The 21,720-nt window shown below is 40.9% G+C and overlaps 1 protein-coding gene across 1 annotated transcript in view; it reads right to left on the reverse strand.

The window, feature by feature from the left end:
• LOC118408753 (glutamate receptor 3.1-like) overlaps positions 1–14,408 on the reverse strand; it is a 29,456-nt gene extending 15,048 nt beyond the window's left edge. Inside the window, exon 1 of the mRNA XM_035809615.1 lies at positions 13,869–14,408. Within this exon, the coding sequence (XP_035665508.1) occupies positions 13,869–13,968 (100 nt within the window). The 5' untranslated portion in view covers positions 13,969–14,408. The remainder of the gene's footprint in view (positions 1–13,868) is intronic.
• Positions 14,409–21,720: the final 7,312 nt, after the last annotated feature.

The following is a 21,720-nucleotide window of genomic DNA, read 5'->3' on the forward strand; positions in this document are numbered from 1 at the left end:
TTCTTCTTTGTTCCGTGTTTGCAGAGTTCTTAACTTAATATTCAGAAACATGCAAAGGTCAAAGAATACCTGCCTCTCCTAAAGGTCAGAGATCAGCATCGCAACATTTCATCAATAAGGGAACCATGGACTGCCGTAAAACATGATGGATCCCCGAATCGTAAAGGGAAGTTTTTGGAGGAATGCTATGGCTCGTTGAACTAGAATAACCCCTGCTGTGTGATTGGGCAGACATCATCACTCTCCTGCCCTAAATTCTGACCAGTCTAATGAGCGCCTTTCTGTCCAGGTCACCACCTTTTTACACGCTATTCTTTTCATGGACATTTAATCATGCCGATCGCAATATCCGCCGGTACTTCTGGGAGTCCGTAATAGCCTAGACCTAGTATCATTTTCTCCATCCCCCCAGCAGGAACTGGGTCACGTTAACAACTCGGTAAAAAGTTGAGAAACTGCAAAATAAAGCCCGGCAATAGCAAGTGTAATACCATGAACGCATCCGTAGAATGGGCGTACTTTAATTTAGTTGCCATTAAATTCCCATTACGGACCATCCTCACCCTATCCAATACTACAGGGTATAAAAGGCGTTATTGTCTAATCTTTCAATCTTCGCATTACAATAATCAATATCTTCAGTGGCAGGTTCTTCGATTAGCGCCGAAAATTGGCTTTCGGCTGATGGTAACAACACCCATATAAACTAGCTTGCTGCACGGGCAGGGGCAATAAGGATCCGTCGTTAGAGCGCCTGAAGTCTTTTCACACAGAAATACTCAGGTACGGCACATGGAAAATGTATTATACAAGTCAAACATTTGTAAATCACTTCGCCGTGATAGCGAAATGCGCCACATGTATATGGCGTCACTTAGATGGATTCTTATGGAATCGGGATCACAAAAGATTATCTATTCCGGGTACTACAGAACTACAAAAGAAACAAATTGTGTACCAGTGATATATGATATGGCAAAGAAAAAAAGAAATATAATGATTTTGTATGGAGAGAAAGTATGAAAGTTACTTCCACGAACCAACAAAATAACTCGGAGGCTGGCGTAATTCTCATCAGTTTATTTTGCACCGTTTGCTGTTAGTACGCATCTTGCGTGCGAAAGACGCTTTAAAGCTACGGTTCTTCTCTAAAACACATTTGTAAACTTTTTGGTCACTTAGACTTGTAATGAATGAGAACAAGTAGAAGACACATAACCCTTTCCAAAGGACTTGATTGATCATGTTACTCGCGTTGATTGATGAGTCATTTGTTTGTATTTCACATGAGTATAGATCGTCTGTGGTGTGATGAGAATACTACTAGTTTGTTATACATAGTCGAGAACCTACCTGAACTTGTCGTTTCAACTGTTCGCTGTACAGAAAGTAACATCCATTCTACTTTGAAATTTGAGTTTGAGTTTATTTAACGATTGTTGTCAGCAGAACTGGTAGCGACACACGTTAGTACCAGGAGGTAATTAATTATAACTAAGCAACAAGAGCCTGTGTTTTTGTTTCACCGAAGTGGGAACTGGTGTCGAAATCTATGTCGGTTCGCAAATCAAGCACCATCATGACAGTATCTTAACGACATCCAGTTTCCTTGCCAATTATCCCATGTAATACCACCAAAGCAACCTGAAGATCCATCTAACATGCCTAAGATATTGTTATTGAATTTGACAAGTCAAAGCCCTGAAGCCATTCCTCTGACGAGCCGATATGACACAGAGCCAGAAGACGGCGGAACGAAGCCACCTGCTTTATTCCCACAAAGCAACAGCCCGTGCAAAGGTTAAAGCAAAACAATGGAATAGGAGATACAATTTCATTGATTAAAACATTCCAAAAACAAGAACACCACATCAAAATGCATTTAGCGGAACCCAAGGGATGGGAATAATTGCAAACGGTGCATCGCTCTGTCCCACGGGGAAGTCACTTTTTAGTGTGGTCGTACAAGCAGATCATATCACAAATCAGTGTCATACAAGAAGAGCAGAATGTAAAAAGACACGTAACCATGTTTAAAATCCGTTGATAGAAGACAACCAATCACCATGTTTATCAGCTACCGCTTCCACTCCTGCTTTCTTTTCTACACATATTTCAGACTACTGTTACCACAGTCAGGAAATGGCGTTTGCAGATTTTGCCAACATCGACTTTCCAGAATTAGCTCGTGTCACGATGGGTTCGGAAATCATGAATAGTCTTGTGTCAAACGGAATTGATGCAACCTGACTGACATCAAAGTTACTTAAGATCAAAAGGCACACCTACTTTGAAGCCTTGAGGCTAGGCTAAATGATTTCTTGTATCAATTCATGAATAACCAATAGACTATAAATGACCCAGTATCGACAATGTCATTCTTATTTGCTGTATGATGACAGGTCCTGGTGAACGTGATCAATGGTGTTAAGGCTATTGTTTCTGCCGTGATATTTAAATCCACGCATTGCATCGATCACCAACAAGCAACCTGAAATCTCGGAAAGCCGAAGAAGCCTGACCATAGCACAAAATACAGTAATACAGACTGATAAGTTGTAGCCGGCTTTCCATCTTCACTTTCTGCAAGTCGATTCACTATTTGAAATGTGAGAAAACTGAGTAAATAAATCGGCTTCATTATTCAATTTTGACTTATAAATTTAACAGCTTCTCTTCGACTTTTGTCTTTCATATTCGAATGGCAAAATTGGCAACTTTTAGCCGTTATTCTTGTCAACTGCGCAGCGCACTTCGTAAAAATAGTGACCTAGAGGTGCGCTCCCGCCGCACTTGTGTCAAGCTTGCGTCACTGCGGGGTTCGTTCACTGCGTCACTGTTTTGTTTTTTCTCCGATTTTTTATAATATAGAATTTGCATAATTCGTAAACGTATAACTAAGAAGACGACAAAATACACAAAAAGAAAGAAAATTCGTTCCTTATCTCTGAAATTCGTGGAGTATCTTTCGAACCCTGCAGTGACGCAAGTGGTGGGAGCGCACCTTAACACGTTTGGATAAGCCAATTCAGTTTTCAGTTCAGTTTATCTATTCTTTGGACAGGACACCACAATGCACCATAATGCGCAAGATTGGGCATATCATCGTTGACTTTAGATTGAATGACCTGGGTAAGGGCTACTATCAAAGGTCACGACTGTCAATTACTCATGTCATCAGCGATAAGATAGGCGGCTGTCAATGTCTGTATGAATTCGGAGCATCCTTTCAGTCTGTGTTTGATGTTGTTATCAGGTGTGGATTTATCGGCTTCTTCTTACTTACGTTGTTGGCGTTCCTGCTCGGCAAATATTGAGTAAAGACTTGTCAAAGTATCTCAACACACACCGACGCCATATCCCATCATACTCACCATTACCTTCTATCATCTTACCATCATTTTGTGTTACAGCTATGTGTAACAACATGTCACTAGTAATTTTTTTCATCTTTGTACTACTATTGATTTAAGTAGCAAGAGCTCGGTTGGGATGTTCACATGTGCACAGCGGACCTCCTGTATGGCAGAAGGCTTCGGAAACCAGCGAATTGAGTTACCCGACAATGATTCCTGCAGAATTACATGTATACAGAAAACTCTGGACTTGGCAAGAAGCTGGAGTGCCTTCACCTGTCTATCACTGATAAGTAAGATATAACGAAGATAGGAGACCATTTAGCTTATGTTCCTGGGGAAAAGTAATGCTCTCAGGTGACTTAACTTCCGATTCATTTTCATCCAAAGTCGCAATTACTGTCTGCGATGCAAGCAAGGAATGCACACGCTGATTAAATGGTAGCAGAAAAAAAATCATAGAAAATGAGCTAAGTCAATAATGTTTTGGGACGGTTTTCCTACGTTTCTTGTAAGCTACTCAACCGCCTTCACTACACGTTCTTCCATTTTATTCTGTGCAGTGCATCGGGTGTCCATTACGTGGCATAAACTATGGTTCATATGCGATCTGTGTGAAGCACTTTTTAAAGTCATATGTCATTCAGCTCGACGGTCTGGTTGCCTTACCTAACATATTGTACACAGCTGTGCAGTTGACTCATTTTTAAGACAAATTATGTTCCGGAATATACGACTTGGCAGATACAGACGTGATTCCATCCACCTACAAGGGGTTATTATGACTCAATAAAAGAGATACTCCCGTTCCTGTGCTGTGTTCAGCAGCGTGTGTCAAATTCACAGTGAGTCAGAAGTTGGCTGTGGTCCACAGAAATAGTGGTATCGGACGACCTATATAGAAGGGTGCCAATATTGTCCGTCTATCACACCTTTCATAACAGTGTAGCAGATTTTCCCCGTGACGTATATCACCGGGGATGCATATTTGGTTACACATTACTCCACGCAGTGTCTACACCAAGTTGTTGTAGGAGGAATTTTAAAGTTTTGTTGCAATAACAGATATTAAAAACGGATTTAATATACTGCTACAGTGCTACTGCTACAAGTTTACGATGTTTTGGGGCTTCAATAAGCTTTAAAGCCACCCTGAATACCCGTGCGCGTTGGCGGCATGTTTGTCATCGGAATGATGACAAATAAGCTGTAAGGGCGAAATATCACATACCGGTAGAAGCTAAATTGGTGTCTACACCTTGCCTCTATTTTGTCCAATTTACCTAGCCATTTGTCATTTTTCCTTTCTATTCTTTTTTTAAATCACCCAATCGCTTATTATTGCACTTTACTAACAAACTCAACAACTGCCGTACAAGCCAAGAAAGAGACAGCAATGCCAGGCGCACACCCATCGCGTATAAAAAGTTGAATGCTCTGATATTCAAAAAAGTTTGTTCTTTTGAGTCATCTTGAAACATACATCTGAAGTTTTGTAACATTCATCCTTTCTTGGGGGATATGGCGATTTCCTTGTGAATATAACGCACACTATAAAAGATTTGTGTTCATGTGACTTTACCGGCAAGTTTCGTGGGAAGTAGCATCAACATGCACTTCCAACTACAGACCGTGTGTATCACAGCGAACATGATATGGTGCGAAGCTATGATGTCTTTGAAGCATTATGATTCCAAGAGGATATGAATTGTGATGTTCTGTTACATTCCGTTTGAAAAAAATATCAATCCGTAAAAGCAAGACTGTTATGCACACGCATTACGCAGACCGATATCGCAGAACGAACAGTAACGGCTGAGTTGTTAGAGAGAAGTTTAAACCTGGTCTATTGCACCTCAATGACTTCCCGGTTTCAGATGCCAAAAAAAAATACCAAAAAAAAAGTCTTGTTAAGTTGATATCTATGTGTTGCGTGGAAAAACCTTGGAATTTTGCCAAATGCCGGTAAACCCTGGATTACTTTATTGCCGGTAGTCGGGGGTACAGTAGTGTGGTGGATGTCACGTTCAATACAATAGAAAATGGATACGTTAGAAGAGACCAGCTGCTACGGCGGCTTGAGTACCGCCCCTCCTTGGTTTTGAAAACTGCGTAGCTCAGCAGACAATAATGGCGGATAGAAGCTGCTTACCAAAAAACACTAACCTGGGATCGAGAGCGTCATATCAACTCGTGTTTGATTGTATAAGTAAAGGTATTTCCAGTCGTTATACATCGAAACAGTGTTGTAATTTGCACATTTCTAACCAATAGAGCCTATTGCCTTTCAAAACTTTTCCAAGGATAAATCGAAGCGAAATCTGATACTTCCGTGAAATACCTTGAGTTTTTGTAACTTTCGTGATAACATATAACACAACCATGTAAACCATTTACATTACATTCTTCTCTCTCAGGTACATGCCATCCTAGGGACCTAAAGTTTCGTCATGTGCCAACGTTCACTTCCTGCCAGCCTGTCAAAAAATTTGGACGCAGGCCGCTGAGGTCAACCTTCGCATCCTGCCAGTTTGCGTTTTCTGAACTCAGCCTGTGAATAAACTTGGTCCTAAGTCAGCGAGAACAAAATTGAACACACTCCATGACAAGCACAAACAGATCGAAAACGATATCTCCGTTTTCACGGGGGCAACAAGAAAGGGAATTTTGTAGTCTGGAGTAAGCTGTGGCAAGTGCTGAAATGTTATCACCATATTGCGTTCAGCAGCAAGGCATATAGTCGAACGGAAACTGGTTTCACTGATTGGTGTAACTAATAGCAAATATGCAAATTTAGGTTACGTATGCATTAATTTACGTGTGACTTGTTCCTTGATTTATGGTTATAGTACTGTACTTATGCGATGCGTTTAGTCTTCATAAAGATAATAGATGCAACGTTCACTAATCAGCAACTGCCAGAAAGGTAATCAGTGCACGAATGGCAAATGCTGATCTCGTTACAAAACGCATACACTATTTCTTAGCATGTGATTTCGATAACACGAAAAATAGGATCATATAAAGACCATTGTAATTTTGGGGCTAAAAGACTTAATAGAATGATGGCTCAAGGATCGAAACTCTGGTCGAGGAACGAATTTCATACCGCAAAGTCACGCGTTTCTCATCATTCAATTTGAAAGATAATCCTACGGCAATCTTTCTTCGTTACCGAAATTTCAACACACCTGTTTTGAATGTGAATTAAGTACCATGTCTTCATGACTTAGGGCATACATTATAGGGCGTTAACATCAGCCTCGACCAAAATGTCAAAGTGTTTCATATTCAGTCGTCACCCGGCACCGCATACCAATAATAGCATTAGCGAATCCGTTTATATCGTACGGAGAATATCTCGGTCTCAGGTGGGTTCGTACCGCCGGCAGAAGAAATTGCTTTACATTTATGTGTTGTCAGATTTGACATTTCCACTAACTGTAATTGATCGGTTAAAGTAGGAACGTGCAACCTGGTTGTACACATCAGGGTTGCCTACCTAACATTGGTGGCTGCCGTGATTTTCCTCGCGTCTGCTTCAATGAGAAGTCAAGCATTCAAGACCAAATGAATCATATTTTCTGCCAGAATCAACCTCTAATAGGTCTCTATGGATGATACAGGTGGCAGAACTAATGCTTTTGAATCTACCGGTATGCACAGTTAAAAACATAATTGATTTCTTACAGCCTAGTCAGACATTTGTCTACATTGTTAAAAGTTGAACGACATCGCTAGCTTCACCAAATGGGACGATTGATCGTCACAATTTCTTTGTGTTTACCCTATTAACTCAATGAACTGTTTTGCCCCATTGATCGCTGTTCCGAGATAAAGTGCTTTGATCATGCAAACTACCACAAAATATCTATGGTAAGACACTTTTAAACAAGGTGGTTAATTAAGGGTTCATGACTCGCCCCGGGTGTACATGGTGTCATAACACCTGATCCTTTGCAATAACTACCAAATGAAAAATGTCCAAAATGAAATAGAAATTATGCAAATTGGGAGGACATTTGCATGATTAATGAGAACATTTCATCATAGTTAGCATTTTTCAATGTAACTCTTGTTCCGGACTTGATAAGGTCTTGACATTTGGGTGGCAGATAGCTTTCTACAGGTTTGTGCCCCCTAATATCTATTTTTGGAACTGCGAGAGCATTTTTGTCAAACTATTCCAAAGAGGATAACGTAAGAAAGAAACGACAGATTTACATCATTCTAATCAGGCACGCAGGTAGCTTAGGCAAAGGTGTACACAATGAAGTGCATATTATGAAAATGGGACTAAATTTGCACGAATAATGAGGAACTTAAATAATTCTATTGTTTTCCATAACTGGACTTCAATAGATGTAATACATGTAATTGATTACTGAGGGGATATATGAACAGATACCATACATGCAAATGAGGAACTAATTTGCATAATCTAAGCAAATAGACAAAACCGCTAAATTATAGATGATGGGATTTTTTACTTGTGATATGTATAGCTAATCAATTATTAACATCACCATGCATAACTTATGTAAATTGATAAGTCATTTGCATAACATCTACAAAAGCTCTAAATGTTTCGTAGAGATGTTAGGTCGCCGAACTCCAGGTCAATAATATGCCATACATATTCAACACTATGTCATACAGGCCCATGAGAGTTAAGACTTGACTTCTCAAATCAAAGCCAAACTCTGACGTCTTTCTTAATTGTTTTGCAATAACGTAATATTTGTATTTCAAGGCTTAACAAAAAGAAACCACTCCCTCAACTCCGTGAAAGTTCTCTCCCCAAGCTTCCCGTAACTCGAAAAATGACTCTAAATCTGTTGCTAAGATTTCTTGGATGAAAAATTGCGGCATTCCGTCCAAAGTTACCTTTCAAAGATGGTGAGCGAAGAATGCTTCTGATATCTCCAGTTGATAATAGTTGATATGTTTGGATTCATCGTTGCAGAAAAGCGAGTTTATATGCATTGTAATTTTTTGGAGAAGACAATACAATATAATGCTGTGTATGCATATGCACATTCCCGCCATCATGGGCTACCATGACGCTATAGATTTTCAGGCAATATTCTGCAACCTCTCAAAACTGTACGAACTTTACGTATCTTTATTGCATTTCAACAGTGAGGCTGTGGGTATTCCATGTACGCGTGGATCACGTTTCGAAGATTGCAACAATATCTAGCCCACATCAATCGCCTCTCCCTGCTCTGAACATGTCTTATACTCTTTCGATGACGTCACTATGTCTATTGCTGCGGTTCTGCCCTTTTTGTCTATACACTTATGGATTACCGTTAAACAGATATACTAAAGCATTGTGCGGACTGTAACGGCCCCTTTTAAGATATTGTCCAACGATGCAATTACTTAAGGAGTTATCTTCGCCAAGAATTATAGCAGCCATAGCGTAGCTATAGGTTACTGTTGCCAGAGGTTTTAGTGCAACACTCTCTCGTGGCAGCGGCACTGCTCATTGTCTACGGGTGTTTTTACCATCGGTGCTACATCAACGCCGTACGTGTGGTGTCAGAACGGCAGGAATGGCAATGTGGCAAGACGTGATAGAGCCAGCCGCTGCGTGTCTGGTGGGCTGGCGAGGTATACTAAGGAAAGTTTCGATGAAGGCTAGACATTCAGGTAGTAAGAAACGAAAGATAACAATTACTCAAGCATTTGTATACTGTATCTATAAACAGTCGGACGGTTTGACTTCTTCTTGGCTTTGTTTTCAATTGAACCATATTAGAACTGTAGTCACCTCATTATCAATGCAGAGTTGTGGTTAGATGTCTGGTGAACTCTAGAACTGATCCAGTCATCGATGGAAGATAGTGATGCTGTCCGAAACGTCAGACCGTTTACAAAGTGATCAAGTTACTTGAGTAATTGGTAACTTGTGTACACCAAAGTATGGTTAGAGCAATTAAAAACTGCAAAAAGGTTCGTCATTTTGGATGCAAACTAAATTTTATTACATCGTCGAAGTCCCGATCGAAATCTCAAAGGCCGAAAGTTTCTTCGAAAGTTATTGATGTCGTTGCCAGAAGATAATGAGGCCAAACATCTAGAGGGCACCACTCTATACTTCCCTTAATCTCTGCCCAGCATTACACAACACACCCGTCGATAAACACTCCGTGGCAAGACCCACGATGTCAGTAATGGTCAGAGTGATGTAAGTCTGACATCTCAAGGGTAGACAAGGATAAATGTGTTTCCTAGAACAGTCTGTCGATTTGCTACCAATGATTGATATGCGTCAGATACTCCTAGATGGTACGAGGGGCGTGCAATTAGTAATGGTCCTGACCCATTTCCCATAGCAGGAGATTAATGAAACTTGGCACAGTTATTAGTCTTTCTCTTCATAGGGTTATGAGAGTTATGCATTTCTCCCATCGTTTGATGCAGCTCTGGACACCGATTTTGTAGGACACCCCAGGTTGGTCCTCCAACTGATGCCTCATCAATGGCACAAGAGGGACGACCAGGTCTGGGAGCTGTTTCCACAGACTTCCAGCCACGTTTGAATTCAGGATGCCAGCGTTTTACAAGGTCATATGATGGGGCATCATCACCATAACTTTCATTTATTTTATCAAAAGTCTTCTTTGGTGTGCGTCCTTTCAAATACAAAAACCGGATCACTGCGCGACACTCAACTGGTTCCATTTCACACCTGGTCCATTTCGCACCTGACTAAGTTCAAACACCAGTAAATCAGAAACCACAATTAGTTCAGAGCTGTCTTTTGCAACATAACCCATAGAGATATGAATTATTACACATACAAAATTTCATTTAGATCAGACAACTGGAAGTGGGTCAGGACCATTACTTATTGCACGCCCCTCGTAACACCTGAAACTGACATAAAGATCTTGTCATATTGCAAGCAAAAGATCTGAGTTAAACCCAATGTTTTTTTTTTGAGAATGGGGGAACATTATGAATGAAATTATATTAAGAAGACATTCCACCTGAAAGTTGTAAAGCGGGTATCTCACTGAATCTGCGGTACGTTAGCGACGTCGATGCGGCCGAGCGATTTGACAGAGTGCATAACGAATTTCATCGGGTTCATTATATTAGATTTGTAACCGGGTCTCGCGTTGATTGTACCTGCCTATTTAAAATTGCCATGATCCAAAATAACATGGTAGCCACAGGGGCCACGCCCGAAAGTGTAGAAGACTTCTTCTTGACTTTGTAAACTACCCGGAGGGCCCCCGTTTTCCCCAAATGGGACGGTCGTATAACCAGAGCTTAACTGGGGCTTTACCACCATGTAGGCTTTCCCGGAATTGACTAGCGTCTGTGAAGAACTAGAATCGTGTCGCTGACATTTGGTATTCATGTCAGATCAAACCATCCTCTCAATTTTTCACCCAAAACACCAAGCTTGTCACGGTCTGAGCAGATTAAAGGTCTGGATCTCGGCACTCAGGCTGTGAAGCTGAACTGTTCCGAGGGACGTACACTATCCATACAGCCCACAGTGTGTCGGCAAACTATTGAACTTTGATTGTTAATTCACCAGAACGCTTACACAACTATTCCTGAAGCCTAAAAGGGCAAGACCGAAATTCAGTAAGATACGAAAAAGATGTATATATAAACCAAAATGACTTTAATAGTGTCATATGATAAGACAAAGTGTTGATTCTGTTGATAGATAGCTCTATATTAGTATTTCATTTCGGTTCTAACACATTAAAAAGTAAAGAGCACGTATCACGTCAGGCCATGACGTACGATTGGATTTATGGATATCACGGTGTCCGGCGTCGCGACGGCGTGGCCGGGAGACAAGCAGCATACATCAGTGCCAAGTCCCATTACAACACGTGTGATCCAGCCACCCTGGTCAAGTTAATTATGACCACAGTGATACTCTTTTACCGCATCTGACACTTCTGATTTATCTTTCATCGAAGCCTTCCTACGTCTAGACCGAATGGTCGTCAAATAGAGCTCGCCGTGTACTTAAGATGTTCAGCACGTGATTAATGTTTCCATAACATAAGACAACCTCATCTCAAGATAGCATGACAGTTTGTATAAATGTGTTTTTCGGACAGGGTGCACTTCAGGCCAAGTCGGGTGCACCTTTTTGCTGGCACAATGGGGTTATAGATTGACTATCATACAGTTGATTTGGACCGTAGATATGCATCACCAACTATGTAAGAGTAACCGCTTCAGAGAAAGAAGGTACCACTTTGCAAAGGACCAAATTCTACAATGTGAGGAATATCAGCGGCACAATGCCCTGTTAGCTTTGGTCCGCTCCCGACCGACCTTCGGGACCAAAGCTAACAAGGCTTGGACGCAGGGTTTAGTCCACACAGGATGCACTGTCAGTACTTGCTCTGTGGGAGGGTCTGGCGAAACTTCGTGAACGGCATATAAGAATTCGTATTTTACAGGTCAGTAAAGAAGGGCTCCTTAGAGTGATGCTCACGGACCCAGAGGTTATGTGGAACGCTATGATAGTGTTTACCACAAAGCAGCAGGACAATATAGCAATCATGAACAATATTATTCTTTTTAAACTTACCTTGGTTATGAACTTAATATCGCTATTTCAATATTTCATTAGGACCCTTATGGAGCTATGGGGACTAAGTTCCCTTTTTCCTTATCTTTCTGTGCTATATCGAGTAGAAGAATATAGCGCTATATAACGTTATATGATAAATGATTCTGCTTTGTGCAAGTGTCGCCGAAAAAGGGCAAACACTGTGAAATGCAACGACATAAGGGGCCAAATGTCACGTCTACGGCCAAGTGTGAAAATTCCAGGCATACGCTTGGCTACCTGATTATGTGCATCTTGAAGTAGGATTTTCTGCATGGCTGATGTCCATGTGGCACCTTAACCTGTAGAATCTCGTGCTGTGAATGCTTTATATTGCCAGTCGCACTCCTCCATAGGCTCCAACACCTTACATGTTGCGCTGGAGATTATGGCTACCCTCATCGTTCCAGGAGATATGCTGGTGTGTATACAGAACTCATTATTCAGACGTGGAGCTTATTTGGTTTCGCCCATCACGTAGATTTCCAAAGATAACAAATGGCACCTTGACAAGGGCATAGACAGCAAAAGTACATCATACCTACCTCTGGCAATAGCGTCTGTGGATTTAATGAGCATCAAATAAAAGTTTGCCAGTAAAGTTGAGAAATGTGTTTTTCATGTTCGACACAAATGAATGTCGTATTTCCCCGCACACCCCGGTTGCGTGACGTACAGAGATTGACTGGGTGCCACTTATCCACGGAGATATTAGTTGTAATTACTGCAAGCTAAGTAAGAAGCTATCAATTACGTCTTATGTCTGTCGTCATCATCATCATCATGACGGTCGTAATTATGTTGAAACCTTCGATTCAGACATCATTTGTCTCGCAGTGGCAATCGGGTCTTCAGGAACTTCAATAATAACTAATGAATATATGCATAGGCACACTCATATGTTTTGAATTTTCATTCAGATGCGGGAGCTGCTTGGTGGGAACAGAAAGACAGATGTTGTTGTTGTTGTTGTCTGGCATACGGTTGACAGGAATGTTCAGCTATCCTATTTTGAAATGACAATACCTTTTTTTGTACTTTTAACTGTTCATTGACCTTCCTATGGCCTTAAATGTGTTTTATGAAAGCAGGCGGACGCTTTGTGCGCTGTATCTTTTCTGTCCTTCATGCGTCTGTATTGGATTCTCACAATATTACCTACCCATGACGGTGTATTGCAGATCTTGAAAAAAAGTCGTATCCGGTTATCCGGTTTTGCAGACTGGTATTAACAGTGGCTAATAATGGGTTTTTGTATTAAGAACTCGTGAATTTCATACCCGCACCAGGCACTTCTAAACTGCATAACCATGTCATTGGCTGTAAAACATAACGGTAATGACATCGCTGTAAAATAGCATGCAAAATTTGACAGTGTAGAGGCAGGAGGTGCGGTCTTGTCACAAAGGGCGTTCATGGAATCGATACATCCTGCCAGGTAATAAAAGATTACATTTCAGTCCTGCTGGTTTTCAATTTTTTCCTAACAGAATAACAGTACAGAACAATCCATCACTACCTTGTTAGCTCCAGATGCTTAATTGCGACAGCAAAGGTATGTAAGAAGTCCCAAGTGAGACGATAGGTAAATCTGGGGAGCCTATGCAAGCAAACGGTATTGAATTAATATTCGGCTCGACGGACCTCCGCCATGTAAGACAGTAGAGAGCCCAAATTGTCTGCCTTGTAGTTGAAAGAGCGAGACAACTGCCTACTTCATGGACCAGTATCCATATTTATGGTACAAACAGTCTTTATTTCGAACCTTTTCTCGTCACTCCCGATGTTAGGTACTGAAACTTTACTCGGTAGGAGCTACAGAGTCAAATGTCTACCATCGCCTTTAAGAACGGGCAGCCTTTCACACAGGAATCATTAGGGTCCTGAAACGCAGAAATAGAAAAACCTACCTATGGTGACGGTTGCTGGAGCTCCTGCTGCAACTCGCACCGTCCATCGCAAATGCAAAATCAACGGAAGGTAGAGGACGAAAGTTTGTAGTCCTGCCATGTTGACCTACTGCAAGACCTGCCCGCCCGTTTTGTAGACAAGCACAGAATCTCCGATGGGCGGTAATTTACCATCTACGGGCCTTTAGTGAAACGTCATTGCATTGATCATACCGCACCGAATGCGATCTGCGGAGCCAACCTGAGTTATGCAGAGAATCTGACGTTGGCCAACGGGGGAAGCTTCTTTATTGTTGGACGTGAAGTTTAGAAATCCATCACCTGACTGCAGACGGTTCCAATGATTGTTGGAAGCATCTTTTCAGGTCCGCACTGCGCTGTACGTGAGGTATGAACAACATTACGACTACGGGTACCTTCGCCCTCGGAACGGTGATAGAGTCTTTGGTTCTCATCCAATCACAATGCCCGAGAGAGAAGACTTGATGTGAAGTGGGTGAGGACCGTTGCCTCACGTTCAATGTCCTGTAGAGAGGCAGGCGCAAAGTTCAGTTGTGTTTATCAAATTCACCCTCACGCTGTTAGAGTAGTTTTACTTTCTGGCAGATAATTCGAGTGTTATGAACAGATAGTGAAATGCTAATGGTCCCCTTATTTGCCTCGCTCCTAAAGTGATCCTTTATTCATGACACTATGTCGTCATTCTCTCCATGGATAAGCCCCACATCCCCCCGTACCTTACCCTGAGGAGCCTTGAGGGATTGCCTATTTCTTGTTATTGCTGTATCGGGCTTTCACTGCTGAAGTAGCCGAAAGGTCAAACAATACTGCAGGCATGCCTTGAGCTATTAGAGGATGAAGTTGGTATTTAGTGGGTCATTTTGGAGGAACAAGAAGTGTGTGGCATATCTTAAAGAGTTTTTAATGAAAATATCGTCTGTCCATTTCTTACCCTTCACGAGAAAGAACTTACCTATATCATACGACACTTAATCTATAAGATGTGCATGGAAGTGCATTTGGTATTCCATATATATGGTGATTTGAAGCAACTAGGTCGGCTGCACTATTTTTAGTCGGTTTATGATGCTATTCTTGCTGGTATCAAAGTCATGCGGCGTTCCATTAAGGACCCAAATCTTTCCTTTTTGTGCCAGCATTTACCTCAAGAATGTTAACTCTCTAACCTGTACAGTATGAGAAATTGACAACTCTGCATTCCAATGCATCATCCTATCCCCATCTGCTTGGACGCAGTCCAATGTGTTCTTACCAAAAATTATTACCGTATGATCAAGCACGCAAATGTCTAAACTCATTACCGATAAACAACACGCCTGTACTCTCATCATCATGTTCTGCTTCATTTTTGATACGTCAATAGATTCTGCATCAGAGCCCGCACGTCTCTGTAGTATGTACTTAGTCTGTAATATGACAACTAATCAATGACTAGAATTAATTACAGCTGAGTGGAATCCCAGACGAATTGCTCTGTATTGAGTGCGACCAGACCTGGAGGGGGCGAAACGATAAAGTCCGAGGTCTGCTTTGTACTTGAGGGTACACTGTATTGATCAACGCATGACAGCACCAATACTTGACAAACTTGAGACTTATCTTGACGGAAATAAAGTTACCGTCGGCTATAGCATTTCTGTAATAGTGTGCTATCAGTAATTACTTCAAATTTGATGTTTTACTTGTTTTCTGTCCACGGTCAAATCAAACAGTCTACCCCGTGTGAAAACGTTAGAAACGTTTCTGTTCGCAAGAAATTGCATCACGCTTTAAGTGACAATACGATAAACAGACAATAAAGGAAATGTGTACTTACGTTTATAAACATTGCTGCTAGTTCATAGAGGTACATAGAAGTACATGCCCAAATACTCCTGATGTACGGTCAGGAAACCACAGCTCGTCTTCCTCCAAACATGCTTCTCAAACTTCATAGAGATTTTGACCTGTAATTTACGTCGGGCCACACCAGATGGGGCGCGGATGCAGTGCCTTGTACGCTCACAAAAAAACTATCTAGAAATAGAGCATCCACGTCTCAATATTTGCATATTCTCAATTTTTGCATATTGCACATGTTTATGTAAATCTATGATTTCACACACAGTATTACATTTCGCAAGTACATAGTACGGGAAACACAGTCTAAAAGTGAGGTTTGAAGTTACCCAATTGTTTTAACGAAGCTCGGAAACTTCTGCGGTTGATATTACGCATCCCAACAATGCTGACCTGTGTAGAAGCACATCTTTGTTTCCATACGACCAGGTCAAGCCTGATAAGTAGTGTTCGTTCATATCAATCATCTGATCAGTTCCTTTTCAATGATCAAACGTGTACATCTTGTTACTGGTTCATTTCTTTTTGCCTCTTTTATCATCCATCTTCATTGGTCCGTCCATCACTTGATTTGCAAATCGAATAATGAAGTCTGTAAAAGTCTAATTGCGTACGTATCCATCATTACCTGTCTTGAGTTAAACGGATGGCTGCGTCAGAAGACATGTCAGACGTCAGAGGCAGAGCAGTGCTAAGGTTTATAATTGGAGATGTCTCACGCACAACCCCAGCAGCACCTTCTAATTTTTCGCAAATAATCCAATGACGCTACCTTAATAACGGCGGTTCTGACTTTGTCATCTTATATGGATTTGATTGGGCTTTCGTAGGTCGCTAGGCCAATGTACCTACCTTGTCACGCGTCATACCTATGTAATCCCTGAAATACAGCCATCAATGATGTAAAAGTAGCATTTCCCGGGATATATACACAATTCGCGACATTGGCTATAGGCTACTGTCTCGAAGACAAGACGTTTTATTTCCCCCACGGGTGTGACTTCCGGATGGTAAAGTGTAGCGGTAACCACCAGCCTGTTCCCCGCCGAAGCCGGGGTGTTAAAATTCTGCCCCTATCTACTACCCGCTGGACGCTTTATCGAAGGCCGTAAGCTCCGACAGATAGCATATTAAGTGCCTGTTACAAGCATCTTACCTTCTAACGCCCTCGAGACGGAAATCCCTTGGGCGACACTGAAGATCAGAAAATCAATCTACGTGTTAACTTATCTGGAGTTTGGGATATGTTCTAGAGATCACTCTTTGTTCTACTCTTCTATTCAACGCTACTCTTTTTGCATTTGACGTGTATTGTAGGACACCACAAACTTTATATTGTAACTTAACATATTAACATATGCAAAGGAAACATTCTGAAGATTTGATGCGCGCATTATCAATTGCCACGGTGTAACCCAACCAAGTTATTGTCTTGCAGTACATTCTTTTCGACAGTATGACACCACTTGGACAGTGCCAGGCAGTTTAATTTTATTGAAAGACCTGTCACACCGAACTTTTACACAAAGCACTGTTTAAAATACCCGGTGAAAATGTACCTGATGAAAACGATTTCCACTCTACAATACTTCTTGCCAATAGGAAGTTCTGGAACACCTCAATCCGGAGTATAGCTATGTTACTGTTTTGACTATTTCTTTAGTTAGAAACAGGACAAATCCAAAGAAGGGAATTGAATAATTGGCGGATACATGTGCCACAAAGTAAGGAGAGTCTATGATAGCAAAATACCTATTATATAAAAATCCAAGGTTCTTCCACGGTCACCATAAAAATGACATTTTAGCCTCCAGGCGCTGTTTGGTCTGCCTTGTTGCACATTATAGATCTAACGCTGTAAGGAATTTACCATAGGAAGTAGCAGACGACTTGCACTAATGACATCCCGAGTGAAATTCCTTGCAACCATCTGCAACCACTGCAGACAAAGCGGTTTTCTGCCGGAAAGAGAAGCCAAAAGAAATTGCAATTACTAAGCTTGAGAAACAGAAAACACTTGGCCAGAATTAACACCATTTTACAAATTGATTTTGATGCATTATTGCCCTATAATTCACAACGGCAGGAACTGCGGTACGTGTTTCATTAGCAACCATTCCTGGCATTGCCACGTCATCAAGGGCATTCATGAGATGTTGACCCATGTGTGTGTGTGTTTGAGGTGGGGGTTGTTACATTTGAGGGGCTCAGTCATTCAATCAATCCTGCAAAAAAGGCAATTAAGACGTAGGTAGTTTGACCTTATTCCTACAATGAATCAAAGGTTATTTTCCCGAGAAATCGTGTTGAGGTGCACATAGACTGCCGATGGAGGGAGAGGCCAGGAAAGGTGTCCTCGATGGCTGTTGTATACCATAAAATAACCTACCCGACGTTGCCGGGCACATATTTATATTTCAGCCATGCCATAGTTATGGTGAAATATATTGTATTTGTAATGTTTCTTCTTTCTCCTGTCAAATATTCAAATTGATTCACGTACGTAGAGTGGGCCAATCCCCTTAGGCGTTTTTTTCATGTCTGCCTTTAAAATGATTTTATTGAGATTTTTGGCAATTTTTATGTATATTTTGACCCCCTGTATCCTGGTATTGCAGGCGAATGACCTGAATTTGGTACGAAGGTGCGTTGATCATATGCCCATATAGATTAAATAACAGTTTTGGCATATGGTACAACGAAATGCTTAATTTTGCCATTTTTGGACAAAAATAGGACATTTTTGGCTCCTGTGCCCTCGTTTTACGACCAAATGGCCTGAAATTTGGTAAAGGGGTGCTCTAGATATTTATTCAAATGACCCAATGTATAACTTTTGGCATGGACCACTTAAACGTTATATATTTGAGGATTTTTGGGGTCATTTTCCAATGTCCAACGTCGTTAACCCCACCTCAAAACTGCACGTGCAAGCCTGGACATAACATAACTTAATCAAGTAGATAACCAATCACTTAGCCTGAATCAACATTCTAAAGAGGATTTGGCAGCCAATCAGCGAGCCTGGTGTTATCTGGAAGAGTCCACTCTTGCACGGAGGGGTTATTTTTTAAGATTTGGACTGGTGATTCTATTAAGTCTTTCAGTGGGAGCATTTTAGACTGGTCTGCTCTGAAATTTTACATGGGGTGTGCTGGAAGAGTCTATTCTTACACAGGGGCACTAAAAAAATCAATTTTTGGACTTTGGTGATTATGTCAAAGTCCTGCTTTAGAGGATGTATTTTTGGACAGCTGCACTTTACATAAGGGTGTCACAGGAAGAGTCTATTATTACACGGAGGTTTTTTTTTTCAAATTCAGGTTTGGATGGGTGATGATTCAAAATTTTTAGCGGAAGTGTTTTTAGTCTGGTCTATTTTACCTTTTTCGTGCGCGGGGGACCTTTCTTGCTAAGTGCAATTTTGGACTGGGTTTCTTATTCTAAAGGCCATATATTCATTGGGAGTATTCCTGAACTGATCTATTGTGCAAATTCACATGGGATTCAGCGGAAGAGTCTATTCTTGCACGGGGAATTTTGTAAGATTCATTATTGGGCTAAAGTGTGATTGGTAGAAGTGACTTTTAAGCAGAAGTATTCCATTTTTGCACATGGGTGATTTTGGAACACTCTATTGTTGCATGGGGGAGATTGATGAAATATGCTGTATTTGCTCTCAAGCAAATGTCGGCCTTTCGAGTTGTATATTTTCTTACGTGGGCACTGAGACTTTCCGGTATACACAACAATCAAGAGATAGTATAACAAGAAGCAATATATCCCACATTTTATCCTAGCTTCTGAAGAGCAAACAAAACAGGATGAAGCATTGTGGCGTTCAAATATCTGTTGTCATGTTTACCCTGTTGTATCTATGGCAGTACGCCTTATCCATAACACTGAGATGAAGTTGAATTGCTACAAGTTTATTTTCAAATTTGGCAAAGTGATATTTCGAATCAGTAATCGTTGCCATTTTTCCAATAGACCTATTTATCATCATCAAGTAAATCATCTTTCTTTCTCACATGCTCATAAAGAAGAATTATAGGTGTGAACGATATGGGGAGGAGACACGTTGTTAATAGTACATTTAATGGCTAATGAAATGATATACAAATACAAATACAAAGGCAGGTCGCATTTTCTTTATTTGTTTATTCCTCCAATCTGTGACTGAAATTATCCATGACTCAGGAATTTTGAATTGCCGTTAAAAACGCACTACCCACAGAGGCACCAGGCAATTTCCTTTCCTCATATCGTAGATTGGTGATATTATAGAACCAATTTTTAGGCCTAGATTTACAAATGTATTGCTGCAGAAACTGATGTGCATCGCTAAATGGAAATCACATTTTCAGTTCGATATGCAGACTGAAGCATATTTTCCATCCAAATGTTTTATGGTGTGAATGTCGTGTTCTTAGACAACCAGCTCTTAACGTCCGTATTTCCCGATATTTTTTGCAATCTATGGAATGTATTTGCTAAATTTGCAGTTGCTTTGAATGATTTACATTAAACATGTTGTTGAAAAGGTTTTTAAAAAAAAGGCGAAAATTTCTTCATCTCAATTAGTGTATTGTCTTTTGTTTTGGCGATTGCATAAATTAAGGCATTTACTTGAGTGTGTCGCCACCATGTGTCGGTAACAAAGGTTGCAATAGAAAAATAAATGAAAATGTTTCTGACAGACGCTGAGACAATGACGCAACACACAGCGTCTGGTCAAACCTGGTAACTTATTCATATATATCTGCCTGCATTTGGAGAGTCGCGTTCTCTTTATTGTCATGTATCAATTTTAAATTATGTATGAAATGTGATATTGATTTTACCATCTATGTTTATACTTCATACTTCCTCTATATGAGAGCCTTGTGTGGGTTAACAATAGGTCGACAATTTGTCGCCAAATGTTCTTGGCTAGCAAATATTAATATTCTTCATTTGAATAGATTTTTCAATCAACGTAGAAAGGTTAGAGGTGAGAACCTTGTAAGTTTTCTGAAGGTCATGATCAAAACGGTGAGATGGGTCGGTTCCACAACAAATTTCTGCTCCGCCAGATTTTATAGAGGTACAGGATAGGTTAGGGATAGAGTTAGGATTAGGGTTAGGGTTCGAGTTAGCCTGCACAGTGCCACCTCTCCGACAAAAATCCGCTAGATGACAATTACTACAACCCATGGTGACCCCCCCTCCCAGCAATGTTGGGGCAAATATTTGGGAGGTGCAAAAATGTCTTGGTTTAAAATGGTGTGCACCCGGACTGTAGGGTCTATCCGCATCACCTTACACAAATGTACATGCAAAACTTCTTAATGCAATCATTAGTTAGTGGATAAACGGCGTAGCCAGTCGGACCCGATCAGTCTGACCAGTAGTGTAGTTCACATTGATCGACTAAGAGGTTATCTAGGCACAGGGAATACTGGATATTGAAAGACCACTTGTCCATGTACCTGCCTGAAAACAACCTATCATGTGCAACGTTGCCAAAAATAACTACAAAAGCAAGAACTAGACAGCAAAGATAAATGGCATTTGGTGGAATCTCCTATCACTATCCCAAATCTGCAGCCTAGTCTAGACGGGAAGCCATGAAGGCCGAAAGCAAAGAGATACTGTCCATTTTTCATCCTAGAAACCGACGTGGAGACGCCCAAGCCGTTCATTTGCAGCAGGAGTGGTAAAATTTATGTGGCTGGGACCGCTGGGTTATCACAAAATGATAGAATGTCCAGCATGGACATGCCAGTTAACCGATTTAATGACTAATTGGCTAGAGAACACTGTAAGAGGACTCTATCAGAGGATATAAACAAGACAGGTCTCTAAAACTAATTCGTCTATAAAAACAGCAGACAAAGATTTTATATTCGGAAGGATCGGATGCCCCTTATCTTTATGTGTGATTTCAATCCTTCAATTATTCAAGAAGTAATCAGCGCCACATGCATTTCACAGGCACAGGCAGAAACAT

This window comes from Branchiostoma floridae, chromosome 2 (assembly GCF_000003815.2).
Source record: "Branchiostoma floridae strain S238N-H82 chromosome 2, Bfl_VNyyK, whole genome shotgun sequence".
Classification (NCBI taxonomy): domain Eukaryota; kingdom Metazoa; phylum Chordata; class Leptocardii; order Amphioxiformes; family Branchiostomatidae; genus Branchiostoma; species Branchiostoma floridae.